At 45.3% G+C, this 22,344-nt stretch overlaps 1 protein-coding gene across 2 annotated transcripts in view; it reads left to right on the top strand.

Annotated features, from left to right (window-relative positions):
* Window positions 1-22,344, top strand: part of GRIPAP1 (GRIP1 associated protein 1) — a 364,281-nt gene that overhangs the window by 325,714 nt on the left and 16,223 nt on the right. For both annotated transcript variants that reach the window (XM_029610458.1, XM_029610468.1), the window contains one exon: window positions 9,722-9,876. In XM_029610458.1, the coding sequence (XP_029466318.1) occupies window positions 9,722-9,876 (155 nt within the window). The remainder of the gene's footprint in view (window positions 1-9,721; window positions 9,877-22,344) is intronic.

Here is a 22,344-nt window from a genome sequence, read left to right as displayed (position 1 = left end):
ATATGGAATTTACCGAAAATTTACGAAACAGTTGCAAAAAAAAAAAATTGGCAAATTGACGGTTATGATCTTTATAATGAAGCAGTGACGATATGCTTCATGGTGCAAACTCTGAGAAATAACTATAAGTAATGAAACGCAGTACCTGGCCTTAATTTAATATGAGGAGTAAACATACAGACCTGGAATTCGCTGTCTGTGTCTGAACTGTGCGCCTGGTTCTGGCTTCCTTAATATGATGCCCGATGTAATTCGAACACCTTGTATAAATCCCTACTTAAAGCAGTTAACGCTAATTCTGTCGAAGAAAACGTTCACAGCACCAGTTCATATTGGACTTGACATCAAACTCGTGTAACGATTTCATATCATTTCAGGTAAGCGACTGCGTTTCCATCAATCTGAATTTGATACGCTAATGACAATAAACCTAAAGTATTTCCTTAGCCTATATTGTTCCTCTTAAAAATTCTATATTAATATTGTAGACATGTCACAACCTAAAGGAAGAAAAAGTTATGATGCCGAATATAAATTGAAAATAATTAAATACACTGAGGAAAATGGCAACAGAGCAACTGACAGAGCATTAAGAATCAGTGAAAAGCTTGTCAGAAACTGGAGAAAATAAAAAAAACAAGCTTCTGTTAATGAAACAAACTAAGAGGGCCAACCATGGGCACAAGGCTAGATGGCCAGACCTGGAAGACCTTCTATTGAGATTTATTGTGGAACAGAGGGCGCAGGGAAAGAGGATTATCAACAGTTCAAGTTCAGCTAAAGGCAAAGGATATTGCAAGCGAAATGGACATTCAAGAATTCATGGGTGGCCTGACCTGTTTATGAAGCGGCACCAACTAAGCATACGCGCTATGATCACAATGTGCAACAACTGCCAGCAGATTTCCAGGAAAAACTCCAGAGTTTCCTGGATTTCACACATTCAGAGATTGACAAATTCAGCGTTATCCTTAACCACATTATTAATATGGACGAGGTACCGCTCACCTTCGACCTGATTGGCCGTACTGTCAATCAGAAGGGGAACAAACGGTGAACATACGAACTACAGGCCACGAGAAATCCCATTTCACCGTCATCCTGGCTTGTGCTGATGGGAAGATCATCCCCCCCCCCCAATGATATTATTTAAGAGGAAAACAATGCCCCGCAAAATATTTCCATCTAATGTTATCCAGACCAATGTGAAAGGGTAGATGGACGAAGAAATGATGGGTGTTTGGCTTGAATGTTTCAGCAAGCATCTGGATAGGTTTGTTTTTTTTAAGACCAAGAAGGCGTTTCTAATAATGGAAAGCATGTTGGCTCATATCACAGACAAAATGAAAAAGAGAATTAGAAACCTCAATGCTATTCTAGTCATTATTCCTGGTGACCTCACAAAGATTCTACAACCTCTCGACATAGCAGTCAACAGAAGTTTCAAGGCCAATTTGAGACATCTATGGGAATCATGGATGTGTGACGGGGAGCACAGCTTCACGGCAACTAGTCAGATACACCACACAATTTACGCAGAAGTTGCTCAATGGGTTGTCGCATGGGATTCAATAAGCCCAAGGATAACTGCTACTTTCAGAAAAGCAGAAATCATCAAGGGTACAGGTGGCGATGAGGAAGATGAAGACGACAAAGATGATGACTATGCCAATCACTACAACCTGCCTCCAGAGATGGCCACACTTTTTAACAGTGACACAGAGGACAAGGACTTTGAAGGATTTTCTGATGCAGAATCTAACAGTGAATGAATGCTGCATAAGCAATTCAAATAAAAGTCCTTGGGTGGTTTGAAATGTCTTTGTTAATTTTTTACTTACCAGCCTATAGTGTACAACTCAGTGAAAATGCAAATCTTTGTTACCATAAAGTACTTAATATCTTTATGCGCAAGAAAATCGTGAAGCGAGACTAGCCGTTCATGGCGACTTATAGTCTGCAACGACTTATATATTAACTTTACACAAATTTAGCCTACTTTTTACCTACTGCGACTTATAGAATGGAGCAACTTCTAGTCCAGAAATTACGGTACTATAGAATTTTACAAAACATGTGTATGATTTATGCATGTTTTATAAAATATGTGTATATCTACCCTACAACATACACATGTATGTAGGCTTACACACCTGTGCATGCAATGCTTTGAATTCATTGTGTCCGTGCATTTCCCACCTACTTTAAAAATTACGTGCATATATTTTACACGTTCAAATAAAATAAAACTTATTTGTTAGCCTTTACGTATGCATATGCATAAGTGAATTTACCAGTTTTACCAATTGGTCCATTAGTTTGCCCAGTCCTTCCAGAGCTCATCGAGAGCCTCTTGGTTTTTCAACCTGAACTCCTCCCAGTTCATCCAGACCTCCCACCTGGCCACTAGTACACAATAAACAGGTTTATTGTTACTTACACTAGATAATTAACAGGTGTAAACTTATGCGAGTGAGCAAATGTACATGCGTAAATGTCTTTTAAAATAGTGACTTTTACATGTAAGTGTTGGCCCCCACCTCCGAATGCCCTTGTCCCACCCCTTTTTTACACGCCTATATGTGCACGCAAAAGCAGATATACACACGTATGCTTGAAGTTTATAAAATATTAAATACGCATGTAGAGGCTACTTATGCACATTCATGCATAAAAATTAGCATATGACATTTTGAAAGTTCACCTTTAAGGTTTGTTCAGCTCTATCTCAAACATAAGCCAGAGAAACCATTTTGAATATTGACCTCTAAAGATCTAGGGTATTTTTTCAAAGATATCCAGGTAATTCTACAAGGCCATTTATCCCCAAATGGATTATCACATCTGACTCTCCTTCTCTTCTTTCTGCCCTGACAATCCTAAGAATGCATTATATATCTCAGGAATGTAATCTTCTTGTCTTTAATATTGTCCCTAACTCTCTTTCTCTGAGAAAATCGCCAATTGGGAGCTGTTTTTAACTCTTCTGGGATTCTCTTTTACTAATCTTACATTCCTCTACATACCCAGTTCAGTCCAGACCAGTGGATTATGCACTCCCACTGGAGTCAGTGAGCAAAGCTTTGAGGGACTGGTATCCCAAGTGTGCCACCTGCAGCTCATCAGTATTTCTCTGACTCCAACAGATGGTGATCGTGTATTCCTGCAGCTCTGTGTGAGACTGATTTTTCTTGTTCCCTGAGGTGCTAGGTTCAGTGTCTGGGCCATCCCTCAGGTAGAGCCGGGCAAACGGGGGTTGGTTACCCTTGGCGGTGCTAGCCTGTGTGGTTCCGGGTCCCCTGATAGCGAGGGGACTCGCTCCCTCAGCGACCCGAAGGCTCCCCCTTAGTGTCTGCGGTACAGGGAAGAAACCCCTTTGGGGATTTTTTTTCTATTATTCTTAGCTTAGGCTTTATTTTTTCTGTTACTAGAAGTTAGGTTTTTTTTTTTGTTTTGTTTTTGTTACACAAAAAACAGCTCCAAGTTCCATGTTCACCGCGGCTCCCGGGGTAAATCAGTTTGCCCCGGTGGTGCAGAGCCAGGCAGACCCCTGAAGAGGAGGGGGGAGAGTGTTTGTTTCAGCCCTGGTAAGAACCTCAGAGGACGTTTTTAGGCGCTCTGCCTCATTTTTACTGTGGTGGCCATTTTGTTTTTTCTTTTTCGACCTCCCACGCGACTCCCCAGCGTTTCTGGGGCCGATTTTCATGGTGTTTTTGTTGGGGGGGGTCACCAGGGCTGGGTGGCAGCACCTGTTTTCTTCTGGGGGTGGGAGTTATATGCCCCTTTTGCGGAGGAACATGGCAGAAACTCCTCTGGAACCCTGTAAGGCTTGCGGGGTATGGTCAGCTTATTTAGACCTCCTGTCACTGTGCACGGACTGTGCACTGGGTAGGGAAGGGGCCTCAGACAAGAGTACCAAACCTAAAAAGTCTGCACGCAGGTCAGGCTCGGCGGCTGGGTCTAACGGAAGGAGCCCAACCCCCACTGCGCATCCTGTGGAAAAGGTCTCCCAGGATGTGACCCTCCCTCGCTGTCCCCCACTGCGCAGACTCCGAGACCAGAGGAATCGAGAGAGACAGACACTGATTCTAGCAGTGATGAGATGGGACTGGAGGGGATTTTCACCGGAATTTGTTCTGCTCATGCATAAAGCATTTCTGGCTCTGAAGCTTGCGAAGCGCAGAGCCCAGGATGGGAGCGTGGGAGTTCCCAAGCGTACCCATCTGCGAACTGATGGTCGTCCATCCCGGGAAACCTTGGCTCAGGAGGATCTAGTGGGTGCAGTCGACCAGCAGGGGAATGACTCCACTCTGCCCCCCCCAGGGACACCACAGCAGATCAGGGTGAGGTCCCTCCAGACGTAGATACAGGCGACAATGATCAGGATCCGGTAGAACCTAGTGCGGAGGGGGACGACCCCTGCGTAGTCCAGCTGTTTAAGAGGGAGGAATTGCGCTCCTTTATTCCCCAGGTGCTTGAGAAATTGAGGGTGAGACCCTCGCTGGAAGATTCCGACCTCAAGGGAGTGAACCCAGTCCTGGACGGTCTCCGGGCTCCACCTAGTGCGTTTCCCATCCCAAAGAAGATTCAAAAGCTCATCAGCCGGGAGTGGGAATCCACGGAGGTGGAGCTTAAGGTCGGCAAGGCAATGCAAAAACTCTACCCGCTAATGGAGGAACATTTAGAATGCCTCAGGGTACCTAAGTTGGATGCGACTGTATCAGTGGTGACCAAGAAGACAACTATTCCGGTGGCGGAAGCGGCTGCTCTCAGAGGTGTGCAGGACCGCAAGCAGGAACTGCATTTAAAGCGGGTGTTCCAGGTCTCCTCCTTAGGACTTCGGGCAGCATGATGCAAAGAGCATGTGTGTTTGAATTCAAAAACCGCAGAACCCAATGTCTTCTGGGACTTTGTCAGCTTCTCAGGCGGCTCGTCTGGAGGCGGCAGTAGCATATGTGGCAGATGCCTTATATGACTTGGTGTGTTCGGTGGTTCAGACTGTGGTCTCTGTGGCGGTTCAACGACTCCTATGGCTCCGCAATTGCGGATGCTTCCTCCATGTTGCAACTGTACAGTCTGCCTTTTCGAGGGAAGTTGCTGTTTGGAGAGGATTTGGATCAGCTGATGAAATCTCTGGGGGATTCCAAAGGTAATAAACTGCCGGAAGATAGAAAGCCCTACAGGAAATCATTTGGTCCTCGATCCCATTTTCGGGATTTCCGAAAAAGCAGGTCGGGGAGGAGTTTTCCACCCTCTGGTTCCAGACAGACCTCTTCCTGTACACAGTCCTTTCGCGGCTCCAGTCGGCCTGCCAGAGGTGGTTTCGGTCAGGGAACTGGTGGGAAGCCTGCCCAAAGAAATCAGGCCCGCCCACTCCTCGGACGGGATGATCGGGGGCAGGTTGTCCCAATTTTACGAGGAATGGGCCTGGATCACCTCCGATCGCTGGGTGTTGGAGGTGGTAAAAAGTTTACGCCTTAGTTTTCTCAGCCTCTCATGCCGGCCTTTGTGGAATCACGATGCATTTCCCGCAACAAGCGAGCCGTGGTAGAAGACATTTTACAAAGATTGCTGGCCCTGAAGGCGATTGTCCCCATGCTGTCCGAGGAACGGAGGAGGGGACGGTACTCCATTTATTTCGTGGTTCCCAAAAAGGAGGGCACTTTCCAACCCAACCTGGACCTACAGAAGGTGAATCGCTACTTGAAAGGTGCCCCATTTTCGAATGGAAACACTTCGAACAGTCATCACAGCGGTTCGAAAGGGAGAGTTCCTCACCTCCTTGGATCTCTCCGAGGCTTATCTACACATCCCGATTCGCAACGCTCACCAGAGATTCCTGCAATTCATGGGTCAGCATTTTCAGTTCTGGGTGCTGCCATTCGGACTGACGATAGCCCTGCGCGCCTTTACCAAGGTGATGGTCATGGTGGTGGCAACCCTCCGGAAGGAAGGGATAATAGTCCATCCTTACCTCGATGATTGGCTGATTCGAGCCAAGTCGAAAGAGGAAGGCGAGTGGACGGTTCTTTGTGTTATCCATTGACTCCAGTCCCTAGGCTTGGTAATCAACGAAGCAAAAAGTAATCTGACTCCGTCACAGTGTCTGGAGTATTTGGGAACTCGTTTCAACACCCTCCAGAGCAGGGTGTTTCTCACAAACGACAGAATGTACAAATTGCAGCAACAAGTGCGTCTCTTATTACAGCTTCCAATTTCCAGAGTGTGGGATTACCTACAAGTTCTGGGGTTCATAGCTTCGACGTTGGAATTGGTGCCATGGGCCTTCGCTCATCTGAGACCATTGCAGAGAGATCTACTGTCGCAGTGGAACCCAGTGTTGGAGCAATAACAGTTGTCCCTGCCTTTGTCGCAGCGAATCAGGTCCAGTCTGCAATGGTGGCTGTCAGAAGACAACTTATAGAAAGGGATGCCCCTGGAAGTCCCAGATTGGGTGATCATGACAATGGATGTAAGCCTTCAAGGCTGGGGAGCAGTGTGCCTCAGTCATGAGGTGCAGGGAACCTGGTCCTTACCCGAACGGTCGAAGTCTATCATTTGTCTAGAGACAAGGGCAGTCCGCAAAGCGTTGTTGGCATTCCAGACCCTGGTGCAGGGGAGAATGATTCGAGTCTTCTCCGACAACGCCACCACGGTGGCATATCTCAATTGCCAGGGAGGAACCAGGAGTTCGGCCGTGGCACACCTCTTCGCTTGGGCCGAGCTTCATCCGGAAGGCATCGTAGCCTCTCATGTGGCAGGCATGGAGAACGTGCAGGCGGATTTCCTCAGTTGTCAACAGCTGGATCCTGGGGAGTGAAACTATCCCGGGAGGGTTGGAATCACATTTGTGCCCAATGGGGAGGTCTCCAACTGGACCTCATGGCGACCTGTGTCAACGCCAAGACAGACTGGTTCTTAAGCCGAAAGAAGGAAACCAGGGAAGTAGTAGTAGACACCCTAGTCTGCAAGTGGCCAACCGGAATCCTCCTGTATGCCTTTCCTCCATGGCCCCTAATCGGGCGCGTTCTCTGGCGCATAGAGGTCCATCCTGGTTCGGTAATTCTGGTGGCACCAGCGTGGCTGCGGCGGCCGTGGTTTGTTGACCTGGTATGGTTGGCGACAGACGGTCCGCTGTGCCTAGCTCATTTGCCGAACCTCTTGCAACAAGGGCCCATTTTTTTTCGGATCGGGAGGATCACTTCTCTCTCGCAGCCTGGTGTTTGAGAGGCGGTGGTTACGGATGAAAGGTTATTTGGAACAGGTGATTTCCACCCTGCTTCAGTCCAGGCGGCCCTCAACATCTATGGCATACTGTCGAGTGTGGAAGGTGTTTGAAGTCTGGTGTGACCAGCAGGGTGTAGTGCCATTGTCGGTGACCATTCCTCAGGTCTTGGGGTTTTTGCAGCAGGGATTATCTAAAGGTTTGCCTTAGTTCCCTGCGTGTTCAGGTTTCGGCCTCTAGCCAGCCACTCGGACATTGTCTGTATCCTGAAAGGGGTGAAGCACCTTCATCCTCCTCTTCATAAGTTATGCCCGGAGTGGAATCTGAATCTGGTGTTGAGGGCGCTTTGTGATTTCCCCCCCCCCCCCCCCTTTTGAGCCTCTGGGACACGCTTCCTTAAAGGACCTCACCTTGAAGAATGTGTTCTTGGTGGCCATCTGTTCCATGAGGTGTATTTCAGAATTGCAGGCTCTTTCCTGTAGGGGATCCCTTCCTTCGCATTTCGGCTGATAGGGTGTCCCTGCGCATGGTCCCTTCCTTTTTTGCCGAAAGTGGTGTCTGCCTTTCATGTTGTTCAGTCTGTGGAGTTACCCGGATTCCCTGATTGGGCTCGTGACCCCCGCTATGGGAAGAGATCTTCATCTGTTAGATGTCTGCCGGGTTCTCCTTCGGTATTTGAAGGTAACTAACTCTTTTCGAAAATCGGATCACCTTTTTGTGCTCTTTGGAGGTCCGAAGAAGGGTGAAAAGGCATCCTTGGCTTGCTGGCTGAAGGAAACAATTTGCTTGGCCTACGTCAGGGAGAGTCGCCCTGTCCCGACTGGTTTGAAAGCTCACTTGACGAGAGCACAAGCGGCTTCTTGGGCGGAGTGTCAGTTGTTGTCGCCTGAGGAGATTTGTAGAGCTGCAGTCTGGTCTTCCCTGCATACCTTCACAAGGCATTATCATCTGGATGTAGGGATCCGGACCAAGCGCTTTTTGGGGAGAGGGTCTTGCGAGCAGGTCTTTCGGGTTCCCGCCCTGTGTAATGTGGCTTTGGTACATCCCACTGGTCTGGACTGATCTGGGTATGTACAGGAAAGGAAAATTGGTTCTTACCTGCTAATTTTCGTTCCTGTAATACCACAGATCAGTCCAGGATCCCGCCCACTACTACCAAAAGACTGATTTCTTAACAGTTAGCTGCTGTACATAGGCAATCTATCAGAATGATTCTATAATATTTTAGTTTTTTGTCAATTATACCAGTGCCTCGAAGCTTTGCTCTTTGACTCCATCTGCTGGTGGGAGTGCATAATCCATGGGTCTCGACTGATCTGTGGTATTACAGGAACGAAAATTAGCAAGTAAGAACCAATTTTCCTTTCTCCTTTACAGTGGTCCTCTACTTTCCTGTGTATTCTTTCATCAGATGCCTCTGTGGGACTCCCCTACAAGCCAAATGCTATGAATGTCTTATGTAGTGATATCATCTGGAGTCGTGTTTCTTAAACCAGTCTTGCAGTTATCCTACTTTTCAGAATATGCACAATGAAAATGCATGAGAGAGATTTGCATGCTCTGCCTCCATTGTAGATAATTCTAAAATCCAAATTGGCTACTCCAGGACCAGAAACACTAGTGTGTAGGATCTGTCTGAGACACAGCTATGTGACCTAGAGACCCACCATAATCCTTTTTTTTTTCCTTATTTCTGGGATCCTTTGTGTGAGCAGGGACAGACTTTATGGACTGCAGATAGGGGGAAAGGCCTCTTTAATTTTGACCAACTCCACCTTAAGTTGATCAATCACCATCCTCAGGCTGGATAATTGAACAGATAGAACAACACTGCAGCCTCTAGAAGTTCTCCCTAAACACTGGCCCACAGTTATTACACCAAACCACTTCTCCCATTTCCACTGCTTCTATTTCTGTTCCATTAAAACAAATCTTACTTTCCAAAACATTTTCTACTGACTACCCCTTGTAACCACTAAGAGAGAGATCAAAGGCAGGAACTACTTTGCCTTAATTAGCAAGAAAACAAAGATTCCAGCCCCCATGGCTGAGAGGGAGGGAACTGCTAGCTAACAATAACAGACAATTGAATTATAGCCAAAAATCCCTGAAATACATCCCCTCAGACATCAGGTGGAAAACAAATGAATTTTAAAACCATTCCTCAGCTTTTACAGATCAGTACAGCAAATGCAAGGGAGAAGCAGGCCAGAAAATCATAAGCCTCAACCCGCAGTTCCCTGCCTTTCAGTGGCTTGGTACCCCTTTTATCCTCCCCCAGCCAGAACCGCTGAGGAAATCTAGAGCTCAGGATATGTTAAGATACTGTCAGCACATTAAGAGGAACCAAGGAAAGTGGCCGCAAGTTTTAAATTATTCAGGTGAGGGGAGGTGTTACAGGGCGCTTAGCTCTTTTACACAATTCCTGCTGTCTCATGTCAGGATGTGTTACAGGGATGTTTGATCTTCTCCACTTTTTTTTTCTCTCCTCCCCAGATGTTTCAGCAGGGCATGGGCCTTCAGATCGCAGCAGTATCGGCAGTGTTCTCCGGGACCTGGTAAAGCCAGGGGATGAGAATCTGCGGGAGATGAACAAGAAGCTGCAGAATATGCTGGAGGAGCAACTGACCAAGAACATGCACCTGCAGAAGGTAGGGGGAGGGTAGAGGGCAGACATTGCAGATAATTAACCTACAGGAAATGCTTCTCTTTCCTCCCTTTTCTCTCCATTCTTCTTACCAAGCATTTCATCCTGCCCATGCCCCACTGTTTCCAGTTTCCTGTTACTCTGTCTCTGTTGCTCTCTCTCGCTCTCTCTCATGCTTCCTTCTTGTTTGGCTGTTTCTCCTCCTGCAGAGGCCTGCTCCCCCTGTGTGCGTATGCACGGAGCACGAGGGCAATTGTTATCCATTATGGGGCTGCTCGTGTGGAACGGATTCATTTCCAGCTAATAGATTTGTGTCTTGCTGACATCGCAGATATGGAGTTGGGCCTTACTGTAGGAAACGGGGAGGATGGTGTCAAGAGATTAGAGAGCCATCACTGTCTCAACCATCATTCTCTCTCAGAGCACAAGGGCCAGTTTCACTGTATCACTAGTGAAATGGTAGAGAGGAATGATCCTTGAAAGGGCTTTGCTTTTAATATTTAATATGCCTCATTATTTTACTTTCTCATGCACAGTTTAAATAACAAAGGTAACTTTGCAGCTCTGAGATCAGGAGACTCTTTGCATCACAAGTCACTTTATCTCCTCTTGCCTCAGTTCTAATCCTGTCTTGCTGATGACTCAGTGTGATCGGTAAGAGAAGCACTGGGGCAAACAAGGCAAGGTGTGGGGGAAAGGTGAGGAGTAAGGAGATTGGTGGGTAGCCTCCTAAGAAGGAGAGAAACATATATTTTAGCCAAGGCAGAAGCTGGAAGCATGTGAAAACTGCTGGTCCCCTCCTCTGCTCCGAAAGCAATGATCCAAAGACTCTGCAGTCATTCAGCCTTCCTCCAGCTGACCACCTCTTTTCCTTTTATGAGTTGCATCCTCAGAATTCTCTGGAGTCTCATCAAGCTAGGGATCCACCATATATGTGACCCACTGCAGCACGCCTACATATTTTTTTCGTATCTCATAGCATCTCTGTATGCTTACAGGATAGGGCTTTAGTCTGCAACTGCACCCTTTGTCTACATTGGCCCCCTTCATTCATCTATTGATCTGCATCATTCCCCCATCAGTCTCTCTTTCTGTCTTCCCTGATCTGGCCCAGTACTTTTTTTGGTTGTTGGGTTTTTGATTCAAACATGCACACATACACTGAGTTAGTATACCAGGATCCAGGTATTGATGTTTATTTGAGTACTTGCTAAGCAAAAAAATAACACAAAAGATAAATAGCAGCAAGCACTAGAGTTGATTGCAAGCAAATAATAACTAATAAAAAGTATAAAGATAGCAAATCTTACGTTCTCCCAGGACAAGCAGGATGGTAGTCCTCACATGTGGGTGACGTCAGCAGACAGAGCCCTATCACGGAAAACTTTTCTGTCAAAGTTTCTAGAACTTTTGACTGGCACACTGAGCATGCCCAGCATGCCATAATCCCTGTAGCCACAGGGGTCTCCCTTCAGTCTTTTTTTTTCTGCGCTGCAATTTGCCTCACGGTTAGGAGCTCTATGAGATTTCTCTCACGGAAAAACGAAGTTTTCTTCACAAAAAAGTTTCCTCATAGGGGTCTCCTATCGCGACATTGTTTTTTCATCGCTCGGTGAGTGATTTCCACCATCTTCAGTCTATTCCTGCTACCCTTCTCTCGGTTCCCGCAGGCCATCGACTGTTTCGCGGCCCCATTTTTTCCATCATGGCAACGGGCTTTAGAATATGCCCAGAGTGTCCGCGTACCATGTCTGTTACTGACCCGCATGATGTCTGTATGTTGTGCCTCGGCTCATCACATGATGTTCGACGATGCCCAAGCTGTGCTCAAATGACCCCGAAGGGCAGGTGGGGTCCGCCTGGACAATATGGAGTCCCTTTTCAAAATCAAGTTAACTCCACCCACGTCCACCTAGTCGTCACCGGCAGGAACATCGACAAAATCCATCGACAAACCTCGCCAGGAGCAGCAAGGCAGTGGTGACCATCCGTCACTGACAACATCTAAGGCATTGGCATAGTCTTCCTCTGTGCCGGAGAAAGACCGGGCCGAGCACAGAGGGAAACACAGTCACCAGCACTGACGCGATTACACTCCCAGTGCCGGCACCGACACCACATTGGCTCCGATGGCTATCGAACCGATTGCGAAGAGGACACGGGTAGAGGAGCCTCCAACCTCCTTTCCACCCAAGATACAGGGGCAATCCCCACCGATATCTTTGCCGAGTACTGAGCCCCCACAAACTCCTGTGGAGGTGCCAGTAGTGCCTAGCCTGCCTCGCCCTGCAGCTGTGGTACCTATATCAGCTTCCAGGGAGGAGCTGGACATACTTGTCCGACAGGTGGTCCTCTATGCCCTCCGGAACCTTCATCCGCCATCGATGCTGGCTCCCATACTTGCACTGACACCGGAGCCATCATTCTTCACACTGTTACTCAACTGCCTGGATACACTCATCGTTGCCCTTCCCACCCAGCCTGAGCCATCGATACCAAAATGACCTACTGAGCCTCCGAAACCCCCGATACCCTTTCCGGGGTCCTCGGAAGACGAAGGCACGGACTCCAGTCCTCTTTCAGCTCCACTTCCACCATTGCCGGAACCGGTTCTTGGTCCGTCTGTGCTCTCGGGATCGAGGCGCCCTCATTTCCCCTCAATGCCATCTGTGCCGCCGCATCCTCCATCGAGGGATCCAACACATTCTGGAGTACAGGGTTTTTTTCTCTCCCTCGGGATCTCAGCCAGAGACCCCGTATGACCCATGGGAAGATGTTGACACCGACACTTCTATGGAGGACATACTCTCAGAATCATCTCCTCCGGAAGAAAGGAGACTGTCTCCCCCAGAGGACCTCTCCTTTGCTAATTTTATAAAAGAAATGTCAGAGACAATCCCTTTTGACCTGGTCACCGAGGAAGACACACGGCACAAACTGGAGGAAGTCCTCCAGTTTGTAGATGCCCCCAAAGAAATTATGGCCATTCCCATCCACAAAGTACTGTTAGATCTCCAACATCGCCTGTGGGAACACCTTTGCACTGTCCAACCAGTTAATAGAAGGACAGATGCAATTTATTTAGTCCAACACACTCCAGGATTTCAAAAACCACAGCTACCCCACCAGTCAGTGGTAGTGGAATCTGCGCAGAAGAAAGCCAAGAGACTGCGCCCCTATTCTTCTGCTCCCTCTGGAAAGGTCCAAATATTCTTGGACATTTTGGGTCGAAAGGTCTTCCAAGGCTCTATGCTAGTGTCACGCATAGCTGCCTATCAATTATACATGACACAATACCAGAGGAACCTGTGGAAACAGGTCCAAGGGATAGCAGACTCTCTGCCTCAACAACAAGGTCTCAATGCCATTCTACAGAAAGGCCTTGAGTTAGGAAAACATGAGGTCAGAGCTGCATATGATTCCTTCGAGACGGCATCTCTCTTATCAGCTACAAGAATCAGTGCCAGAAGATGGACCTGGCTTAAGGCATCTGACTTGCACACAGAAGTTCAAGACAAGCTCACTGATCTTCCCTGCACCGGAGATAATCTCTTCGGTGACCAGATCCAGGATGCAGTGGCTCAATTAAAAGATTACCTTGAGATCCTACCTCAGCTTTCCACAGTCTCCTCAGAACCTCCTTCTTCAGCTCGAAAAACCACCAGGAGAGATACCAGAAGACCCTTTTATCGCTCACGCAAGTACTACCCACCAACATCTCGTGTGAGACCATCCAAACCTCCACAAAGGGGACAGCCACATCAAACTAAGGCGTCCAGATCTCAGCCAGCCCCGCAAATGGGCCCAGCCTCTGGCTTTTGAAACCTATCCAGAGAACAGCAGCCACTTTCTGAATCCAAGACCAGATTTGCCAGGAGGTCGGCTACACCACTTCATAGCCAAGTGGCACAGCATTACCACAGACCAATGGGTTATATCCATCCTAACCCAAGGATACCATCTAAACTTCCTCATGGTACCCCCAGATTCACCACCAAATACACTGTGGATGCAAAAAGATCACACAAACCTTCTACAGTCAGAACTGTCCACCCTACTGAGCGCCAGGGCTGTGGAACCCGTTCCCTGGGCACAGCAGGGCAGAGGGTTCTATTCCCGCTATTTTCTCATTCCAAAGAAATCAGGCGGTCTCTGCCCCATCTTAGACCTCCGCAATCTCAACAAATTTCTACGGAAAGAAAAATTCAGGATGGTGTCCCTAGGCACCATGCTTCCCCTTCTGCAAGGTTCCTACATGAACGAGTTGTCCTCTGTACTCACCCGAAATTCCTTCCCAAGGTGGTTACTGACTTTCACTTGAATCAGTCTATAGTCTTGCCCACATTTTTCCCAAGGCCTCACTCTCACCAGGGCGAGAGGGTTTTACACACCTTGGACTGTAAACGTGCACTTGCATTTTACTTAGACCGTACTGCAGTCCATAGGAAATCCACCCAACTCTGTTTCTTTCGATAAAAACAAACCGGGAGTTGCAGTGGGCAAACAAACTCTCTCCAATTGGCTAGCAGACTGTATCGAATTCTGCTATGATAAAGCAGGCCTTCCTCTCCAGGGACGAGTGAAGGCGCACTCAGTGAGAGCCATGGCATCTTCAGTAGCACACTATCATTCAGTACCGATTGCTGAGATCTGTAAAGCTGCAACATGGAGCTCTCTTCACACATTTGCAGCACATTACTGCCTGGACAAGGAAGGATGTCAAGACTCTGCCTTTGTCCAATCCGTATTGAAGAACTTATTTCCAGTATAATCCCAACTCCTTCCACATCCAGTCTGCTGTGATTTTCAGGCTGCCTTATTTTTACCATCAGTACACCAGTTGTGCCTGTTGCACAAGTTGTATGCTGTTGGTCCAAACAAATATGAGTCAGCCAGTAGCTTGCTAATCACCCACATGTGAGGACTACCATCCTGCTTGTCCTGGGAGAAAGCAGAGTTGCTTACCTGTAACAGGTGTTCTCCCAGGACAGCAGGATGTAGTCCTCACGAAACCCACCCGCCACCCTGCAGAGTTGGGTCCGAAACGTTTTATCAAATCTTGTTTCCTTGTCCTACTATTAACTCCTGATTTCTATCTTATTTAAGCTGTTAAACCCACTTCGTTGTATCCAAGTTCGATAAACCTGTTTATTGTAAAACATTCTCATGTCATAGTTATTGTTGTAATGTAAACCGACTTGATTGGTAACTCTGTTACCGGAATATCGGTATAAAAAAAGTGCTAAATAAATAAATACATTTTATTTTTTCGCTCTCACCTTTTGCTACAAATGAGACTGAAGGGAGACCTCTGGGGCTACAGGGATTTTGGCATGCTGGGCATGCTCAGTGTGCCGGTCAAAAGTTCTAGAAACTTTGACAGAAAAGCTTTCCGTGATAGGGCTCTGTCTGCTGACATCACCCACATGTGGGGATTACATCCTGCTGTCCTGGGAGAACACCTGTTACAGATAAGCAACTCTGCTTTCCTAATAAAAGCTGAAATATGGGCCCAAGGAATCTGTTTGCAGTCTAAGCTCCAGAAATCTGTCAAGTAACGATGCTGAGATTCTGACAGCTTTGCTCAATTTTGTAGGACGTTTCTAACGCTGCTTGAAGCAGGAGTAAGTCCCCCTCCCTCCCATTGTTATTAACAAAGTTCAACACAACTGCTTCTCAAACCTTGATGCTATTTGGTGTTTGCTTCTGTGCCCTCTACTCCCAGTTTCTTGCTGACCTTGACTAACAGTTCTCATAGGTTCAATGCGTAAGTATTTTTGAGTATAAACATCTGCATATCCCTTAGAAGCAATAATAACCATAGTTCCCAGAAACATCTAGCGAGAACTCTCTAATCATAACAGCATTTGCAGCAGGTGTCATAGACATCGTCCTTCTCTGCTGCCTTTCTTTTAGCTGACAGTTCCCTGTACGTACCTGGATCAGTCCAGACCGTGGGTTATGTCCCCAATCCAGGACTGATCCATGGTACTACAGGAACGAAAATTAGCAGGTAAGTAATAATTTTCTTTTCTTTTACTAACTGAGGTTAGCTAAGTGGCCAGCAGTTAGACAAACTTCCAATAATGTCCTATTGCATGGACACATGTTTTTTGTGAACTCAAACTGCACACCTTTTATTTTCTGTGACTCGCAAAGCTTTTATGATTTGTCCCAATTACCTGATAACAGGTTGTCTTGGAGAGAAGCCAGAAGTTTTTTCTCTTTAATTATAGGTGAATGACAATCTGCGTTCATCGTGAGAGCTATCTGTGGGGGTTTCTCATGTTAGAGCCAGGTATTTCCAAGGGATTTCTTACCAGACTATGGTTTTATGCTATTTTATTTTTTTTTTTTACCTCTTTCCTTTTTCAGTTGCCCTTGGCTTTTCCAAGAGCGGGGAACGGAATCAGTTCAGGAGTTTACTGTTAGAGGGCAGGGATGTTTGCGGGGTCTGTCTTGGGTATGGGTGGGGTGGTTCCGGGATAGGAGGACTTGCAGAGAGGGATTGATTTTTGGTCTTTGGGATGAGAAATGGGGGAAGGGAGGCTGCAGCTGTTTTCTCTGCTAGAGGTTGCCGGATCTCGACAGGAGTCCCACCTTGAGCCCTCCATTCGTTTTGTGCTTGGGGAATTTTTCCTGCTGTATCTGCTGCAGCCTGGTGTTGTACCCAGACTGCTCTATGGTCATTGATGCAGGGCCCTTTGCTCCTCTGGGATTGTTGTGGGTGGGAGGGAAAGGGAGGTTGTTTTTGTTAAATGAAAAATGTTCGGCCCACACAACGGAGCTGTATTCTGTTCATCACTATCATATTCACTTTTGGAATTATTGTCACTGGTTTTCTAATATTTCTCTTCTCTAATTGGGTTAAGCAGGGGTGCTGCTCTTGATATTCTTACTTTCATATGCAATGACTGGAGTTTTTCACCCTATCATATGAAAACAAAGTGCAGATAGCACTCTTATAAGAAACAGGTATTACTCGATTGGAGAATGAGGAGCTAAAACGTGATTGGGTGGGCCAAGTTTGGGTTGCAGCTTACAATTCCACTACAGGTTTTAGGATCCTAGAGGGAACCGGAAGGTCGATATTTTATTCTTCATTGTAGTCTGTACGCCCAAGAACTTGCCATTGTTAATGTATATGCTTAATACATTTTATTTGTAACTTGCTTGCTGGTCAGCTAAAAAATTAAGAAATTCTGCTCATACTGGGGGGAGACTGGAACTCCTGCTTGTGTCCTTCACTAGAAAGTTCTACTCCAGGCTTTCACTTTAGGATTTGTGGATCTCTGGCAACTCTTCTTACTATGTTTAATTTAACTACTGTATGGAGACACCTATTTCTCCTCCAAAGATTACACTTTCTTTTCTCCTAGGCATAATTTAGCCACACTGATTTTTTTTCTATGCTCGGAAGGGCTTCTAATTAGTGTGTCTAGTTGTGAATTATATCCAGTCAATTCTCCAATTGCCATCCTTTTTCAGTCATCCTGGACTTGCAGGAGTGCCCCGATCCTCTAGGCTATAGAGGTTAAACCTCTCATTGTTGGGAAGACAGGCCTTTATAGATTTCATACCCTCTTAGGTCGCTGATTTTGACTGTCATCATGCGCGAGAGGAATATGAACTGACCTTGAGATGGTGTACTCTTAGGGCCATGATGAAGGGGAAAATCCTCAGTTATGCTAGCCATCATAAGAAAGCTTCCCTGAAAGAACAGGTCCTATTAGAAGGGGAAATATTGCAGCTTGTAGTTGAATATAAATGCATCTTTTCCCATAAAATTTATTTAAAAAAAACAAAGCAAAACTGATGGTCACGAGACCATCTCTGGACCATTCAATTCACAAAATTGAGTTGGCATTACCATATGCCAGACAATGCTTTTATGAACATGGTAATAAGACGAGCACATTGCTTCCTTAGCTAGTGAAAAAGTGACAGTTGCTTACTTTTACCCATAAGTTTTGATTTCACAGAGATATCATCTCCAATATCAAGGGCATTGGGATTTTGATGATAAATTATTTTTAAATCTTTTACAGTGAGGCTCAAACTCCTGATCTTGCACCTTTGGGTGACTTTTGGGATCACTGCAGCTCCCCAAGGTTCCTGACGAGATGGCTGAGTGCCCAAAGGCCCTGATGACTGATTTTAAAATTATGAAGGTGATTGCTAGCTTACCAGTTAGCAAATGTCTGGACTCAGATGGGTTTAATATTGATTTTTTTTTTCAAGAAATTCCTTGACTTTTTTGTACTAGTTCTAAAAGATCTATTTAATTACTTGCAAGCTGTTCCCTCTACAATGAAGGATCTTAAATCGATCCAGATTATCCTTATCCATAAGAAAAAGGGAGATACATTGGAAACTGAGTTACATCACCCTCTCTCTCTAATACAGATATTAAAATATTGGCTAAGGTTTTGCAACTTCACCACAAAAATAATATGCCTTGCATTTATACACTCAGACCAGACAGGCTTTTTGAAAGGGAGGTGGTCAGTCTCTAACACAAGGAGACTTTTTAATCTCATCCATGTTACTAAAAATGGCCAAGATGTCTAGAGCAATGTTGGTCATCAATACCAACAGGGCTTTTGATCATATTTTATGACCCTTTCTGTTTAGGGTGTTAAAGTATGGGTTCCCTGAGGAATTTAATCACTGGATACAGGCTATGTACACATCCCCTAGAGCACATGTTCTGGTGAATGGCTGTTTGATGGAAGGGCTTTACAATTTCTAACAGTACACATCAGGAATGTCTACTGTCTCCGCTTCTCCTTGACATTGCTATTGAATCTCTGGCTCAAGACATCCAGGAGTTGAAATGAGTGGGATTCAGGTTGAGGGAGTAGAACATAAGATATCTCTACATTGATGATGATCTGATTTAGCTGTCTCAATTGGACAGGTCGGTGCCCTGTGATTCAGTTGCTATTAGAATTCGATGAGAATTCCAGGTACCAACTTAACTACGCTAAATCCTAAATTCTTCCCTTGACTCCGGTGCACGAATTCCCAGAGGCTTAGATAGATTTCTACAGGATTCACTTCTCTGGGAATCTGTGTTTCTATTGCTTGCTGCTATCTGACAAGACTTAAGGCAGAGCTTCTCAATCTTTTATATATCAGGGCACACTTTAAAGTTTGCTTGATCTCATGCCGCGTCGAACCATATTTTATAATATCTCACACATTCATACCCACTGGTCATGTGACTGTGAAAGTGCCAGAAAATGTACTTTTAACTAAATTGAACAGCACTACCTTCCCTCTCCAAGGACCACCCCAAACAGCACTCTTTTTCTCTCTAAACCCAACCCCCCTCAAGATCCAGTCCCAATCTCCTTCTCCCCAACACCCAGTTTTCCCTTTAAGGATTGGTTTATTATGTGCAAACATTTTTGGTTACATTACCCTGTGAGCATTACTTTCTTTGATGCAAAAAGCCTATCAATTTTATGCTTTCAGCAATCCAATCCTTAAAGAGAACATTGGCTAAATCCATCTCTTGCTTAAAATAATTGCCTAATATCTACTAAGAACAGTGAAAATAAAATGTGTATGAAAAAATATTTTCAGCAACTTATTTATTTATAGATTTTTATATACCGTTGTTTGGGGGGTACCATCATAACGGTTTATATAATTAATAGAAATACAATAAGATAATAATAAAAGTATAGAATCTAAAATAGAATTTGATCAGTCAGTATAAAATTAAATGAAAGATTAAGTAATAAATATACAATTACAATAAAAATAAAATTACTATATTATGCAGTACATTAATGGAAAAATAAACATCATTCCTCAGAAAACATCAAGCAATAAAATCAAGACATAAAACATTCATAATATTAAAATATACTAATAAAAAGGATAAATGTTAACAGCCAACAAACATCTAATAATTAAAAAAAAACAACTTGTTATAAATTTCTCAAAACACCAATAAAATATTAAAGAAAAAAGAAAAATCAACCACCCAATAATTAACATAGATTTTAAAAACTCCTGCTCTCTATACCTGGGATCTTTTGATTTCCAGTCACCCTAAGATTGTTGTGGATTGGGGAGGGAGGGCCTCACAAACTTTCTTTTTTCTCTCACACACACAGCACATTCTTTCACACACTCCCTCTCTCATATACATGCCTTACTCTCACACACATTCCCTCTCTCTCTCACATACAGGCGCACACACGCTTGTCTGTGATGGGGGGAGAGAGAGCCTGTATATAACACCCAGGCTTTCACAGGTGCACACACAAGCAAGCTCCCAGTTAATATCTCTCTCTATCTAAAAGGCACATAAACAAGCAGGCTCCCAGTCTCTCTTTCTTTCTCACAGGCACACACAGAAGCAGCTCTTCTGCCCCCCCCCCCCCCCCCCCCCCGGCTTCTCTTCTTTGGCTGTGAGCAGGATGTGCGCCACTCATGGCCCCGCCAGGCTTTATTTTTTTTCTTTGGCCTTGCGTGAGTGTGCTCGGCTGGGCTGCTGCTGGGTCTTTTTTTTTTTTTTTGGCCGTGAGTGGGATGGGCTCTGCTTGTGCCGCTACCAAGCCTTTTTCTTCTTCTTCTGCCATGAAAAGAATAGGATCCGCTCATGGCCCCATCGGTTTGCGGGGTGAGTGGCAGCAGGAGTCGCATTTAGCCAAACATCATCCTTCTGCCTCCAAGCTGGTCTCGTGATAAAAGCTGCAAGACTGGCCCCGCAGCAGCAGAAGGTGTTTGGTTCAATGCGACTCCTGCTGCCTTGGGGAAGGGGGTTAGGGGTAGGGAGGTATACTCGTCCTGATTGGATTGGGCAGAGGTTTGGTTTATCCCTGCCTGATCCGAGGTTTGAAGTTGTGGTGGCACTTGCCACCTCGTAGCAGTGCCGGTGGGTGCTGATTTGCTGAATCCCTTGAAAGCCCTGATTGCACGCCACTGCAAGCAAGGTAGCAAAACTACCATAGGAGAAAGGAGAGAAGGAAGAGAAACCACCGTGGCACAGTAGGGATCTTGCTGCGGATTACCAATGTGCTGCGGCTCAGTAGTTAAGCCCTGACTTAAGGAATTGGTATGATTTATACATCTCTTGGGTGAGCTGTATTAATTTGGTTAAAATGTCTCTTCCCTAAATTCTTATACTTGTTTCAGAATGTCCCCTGTAATACACCACAATGCACATGTTTTTCTTTAAATAACTGGCTGGGGGGGGGGGGGTTATGACAGGGTAGGATGGCACTTATTAATTTGGCAACTTTGTGCAGCCCCAAGTGGCAGGGTGATATGGGTTTACCAGATCTGCAACGTTATTACTGGGCAGCCAGATTGTTGTGTTTATGGGATTGGTTCAACCTGGAGTCGTCTTCTTCATGGGCGCAGCTTGAGAAAGCACAAATGGAGGGTATAGCACTTCCCTTGTTTTTGACGGTGCTCTCTACTGCCAGAAAGATCTTATGTAGCATCCCTATTATTGCCCATTTGGTATGTATTTGGAGGAGGGTTTGTATATTTTTGGACCTCATTGATTGTGATTTTTCTCAGTTTATCCCTTTGGCTAAGAACTAGAGACTTTCATGTTCCTTTTTTTTTTTTTTTTTTTTGGGATATGTTGAATTGGCAAGAAAACTTGTGATTTCTCTGGCAGATGTGGAGGGGGAATGGGATTGTCTCTTAAAAAGCTGATGTCTAATGTCATGGAGACAACACTCACCATGTATTTTTACAACTCCAGAATGTCCTACTCAAATGGGCTGACAAGGGCAGTTTCCCCTCATACACCAAGTTCTTTAGAATGGTTTTTCAGTGATCATAAGCTGCCAGGCAAGGTTATTTCTCATATGTATAACTGTATAACCAACTCAGACCAATTTTTTAGGTAGGAAGCTTTTGTTAATAAGAAGTTGGAATGAGGATTTGCACCTGTCCTTAGAGGAATCTGGGATGAAATCTGTCAGACCCGTCACTCTGTATGCTCTTGGAGAATTTAGCTTATGTTGAAATTCCTTCACTGTGCTTATAGGTGACCTAACTTTTTCACCACGTTTCAAGATCAGATACATTTTTTTTTTTGTTTTGTTGGAGGGGATGCGGTCACCATGTTTGGATTTGTCCATTGCTTTCTTCTTTTTGGAGGGGAGAAAAAAGGCTAAATGTACCCTTGACTTAACTATTTCTCCAATGTTGGGTCTAATAAACCGAGGTGATGTTTCGACTAACATCGGTATAGAAGACTTTTTAAATAAATAAATAGGTGGTCTATGGAAGGATATGCCGCTTAATATTTCAGGCTCCAATAAAGTTCTCATCATGCACTGCTTGCTCGCTGCTCAACATACCATTACCTTTTTCTGGAAGAGGACTCCTAGTGTGCTGCAACTGGTAGAAATTATGATCCTTGAAAAGCTTACCCACTCTATATGGGGGAAAATTAAGAAATACAATATTATTTGGGGAAAGTTCCGGAAGTATT

The sequence above is a fragment of the Rhinatrema bivittatum genome, chromosome 1 (genome assembly GCF_901001135.1).
Source record: "Rhinatrema bivittatum chromosome 1, aRhiBiv1.1, whole genome shotgun sequence".
Lineage (NCBI taxonomy): Eukaryota > Metazoa > Chordata > Amphibia > Gymnophiona > Rhinatrematidae > Rhinatrema > Rhinatrema bivittatum.
Note: the sequence above shows the minus strand (reverse complement) of the source record. Positions and strands in the feature narration are given on the sequence as shown.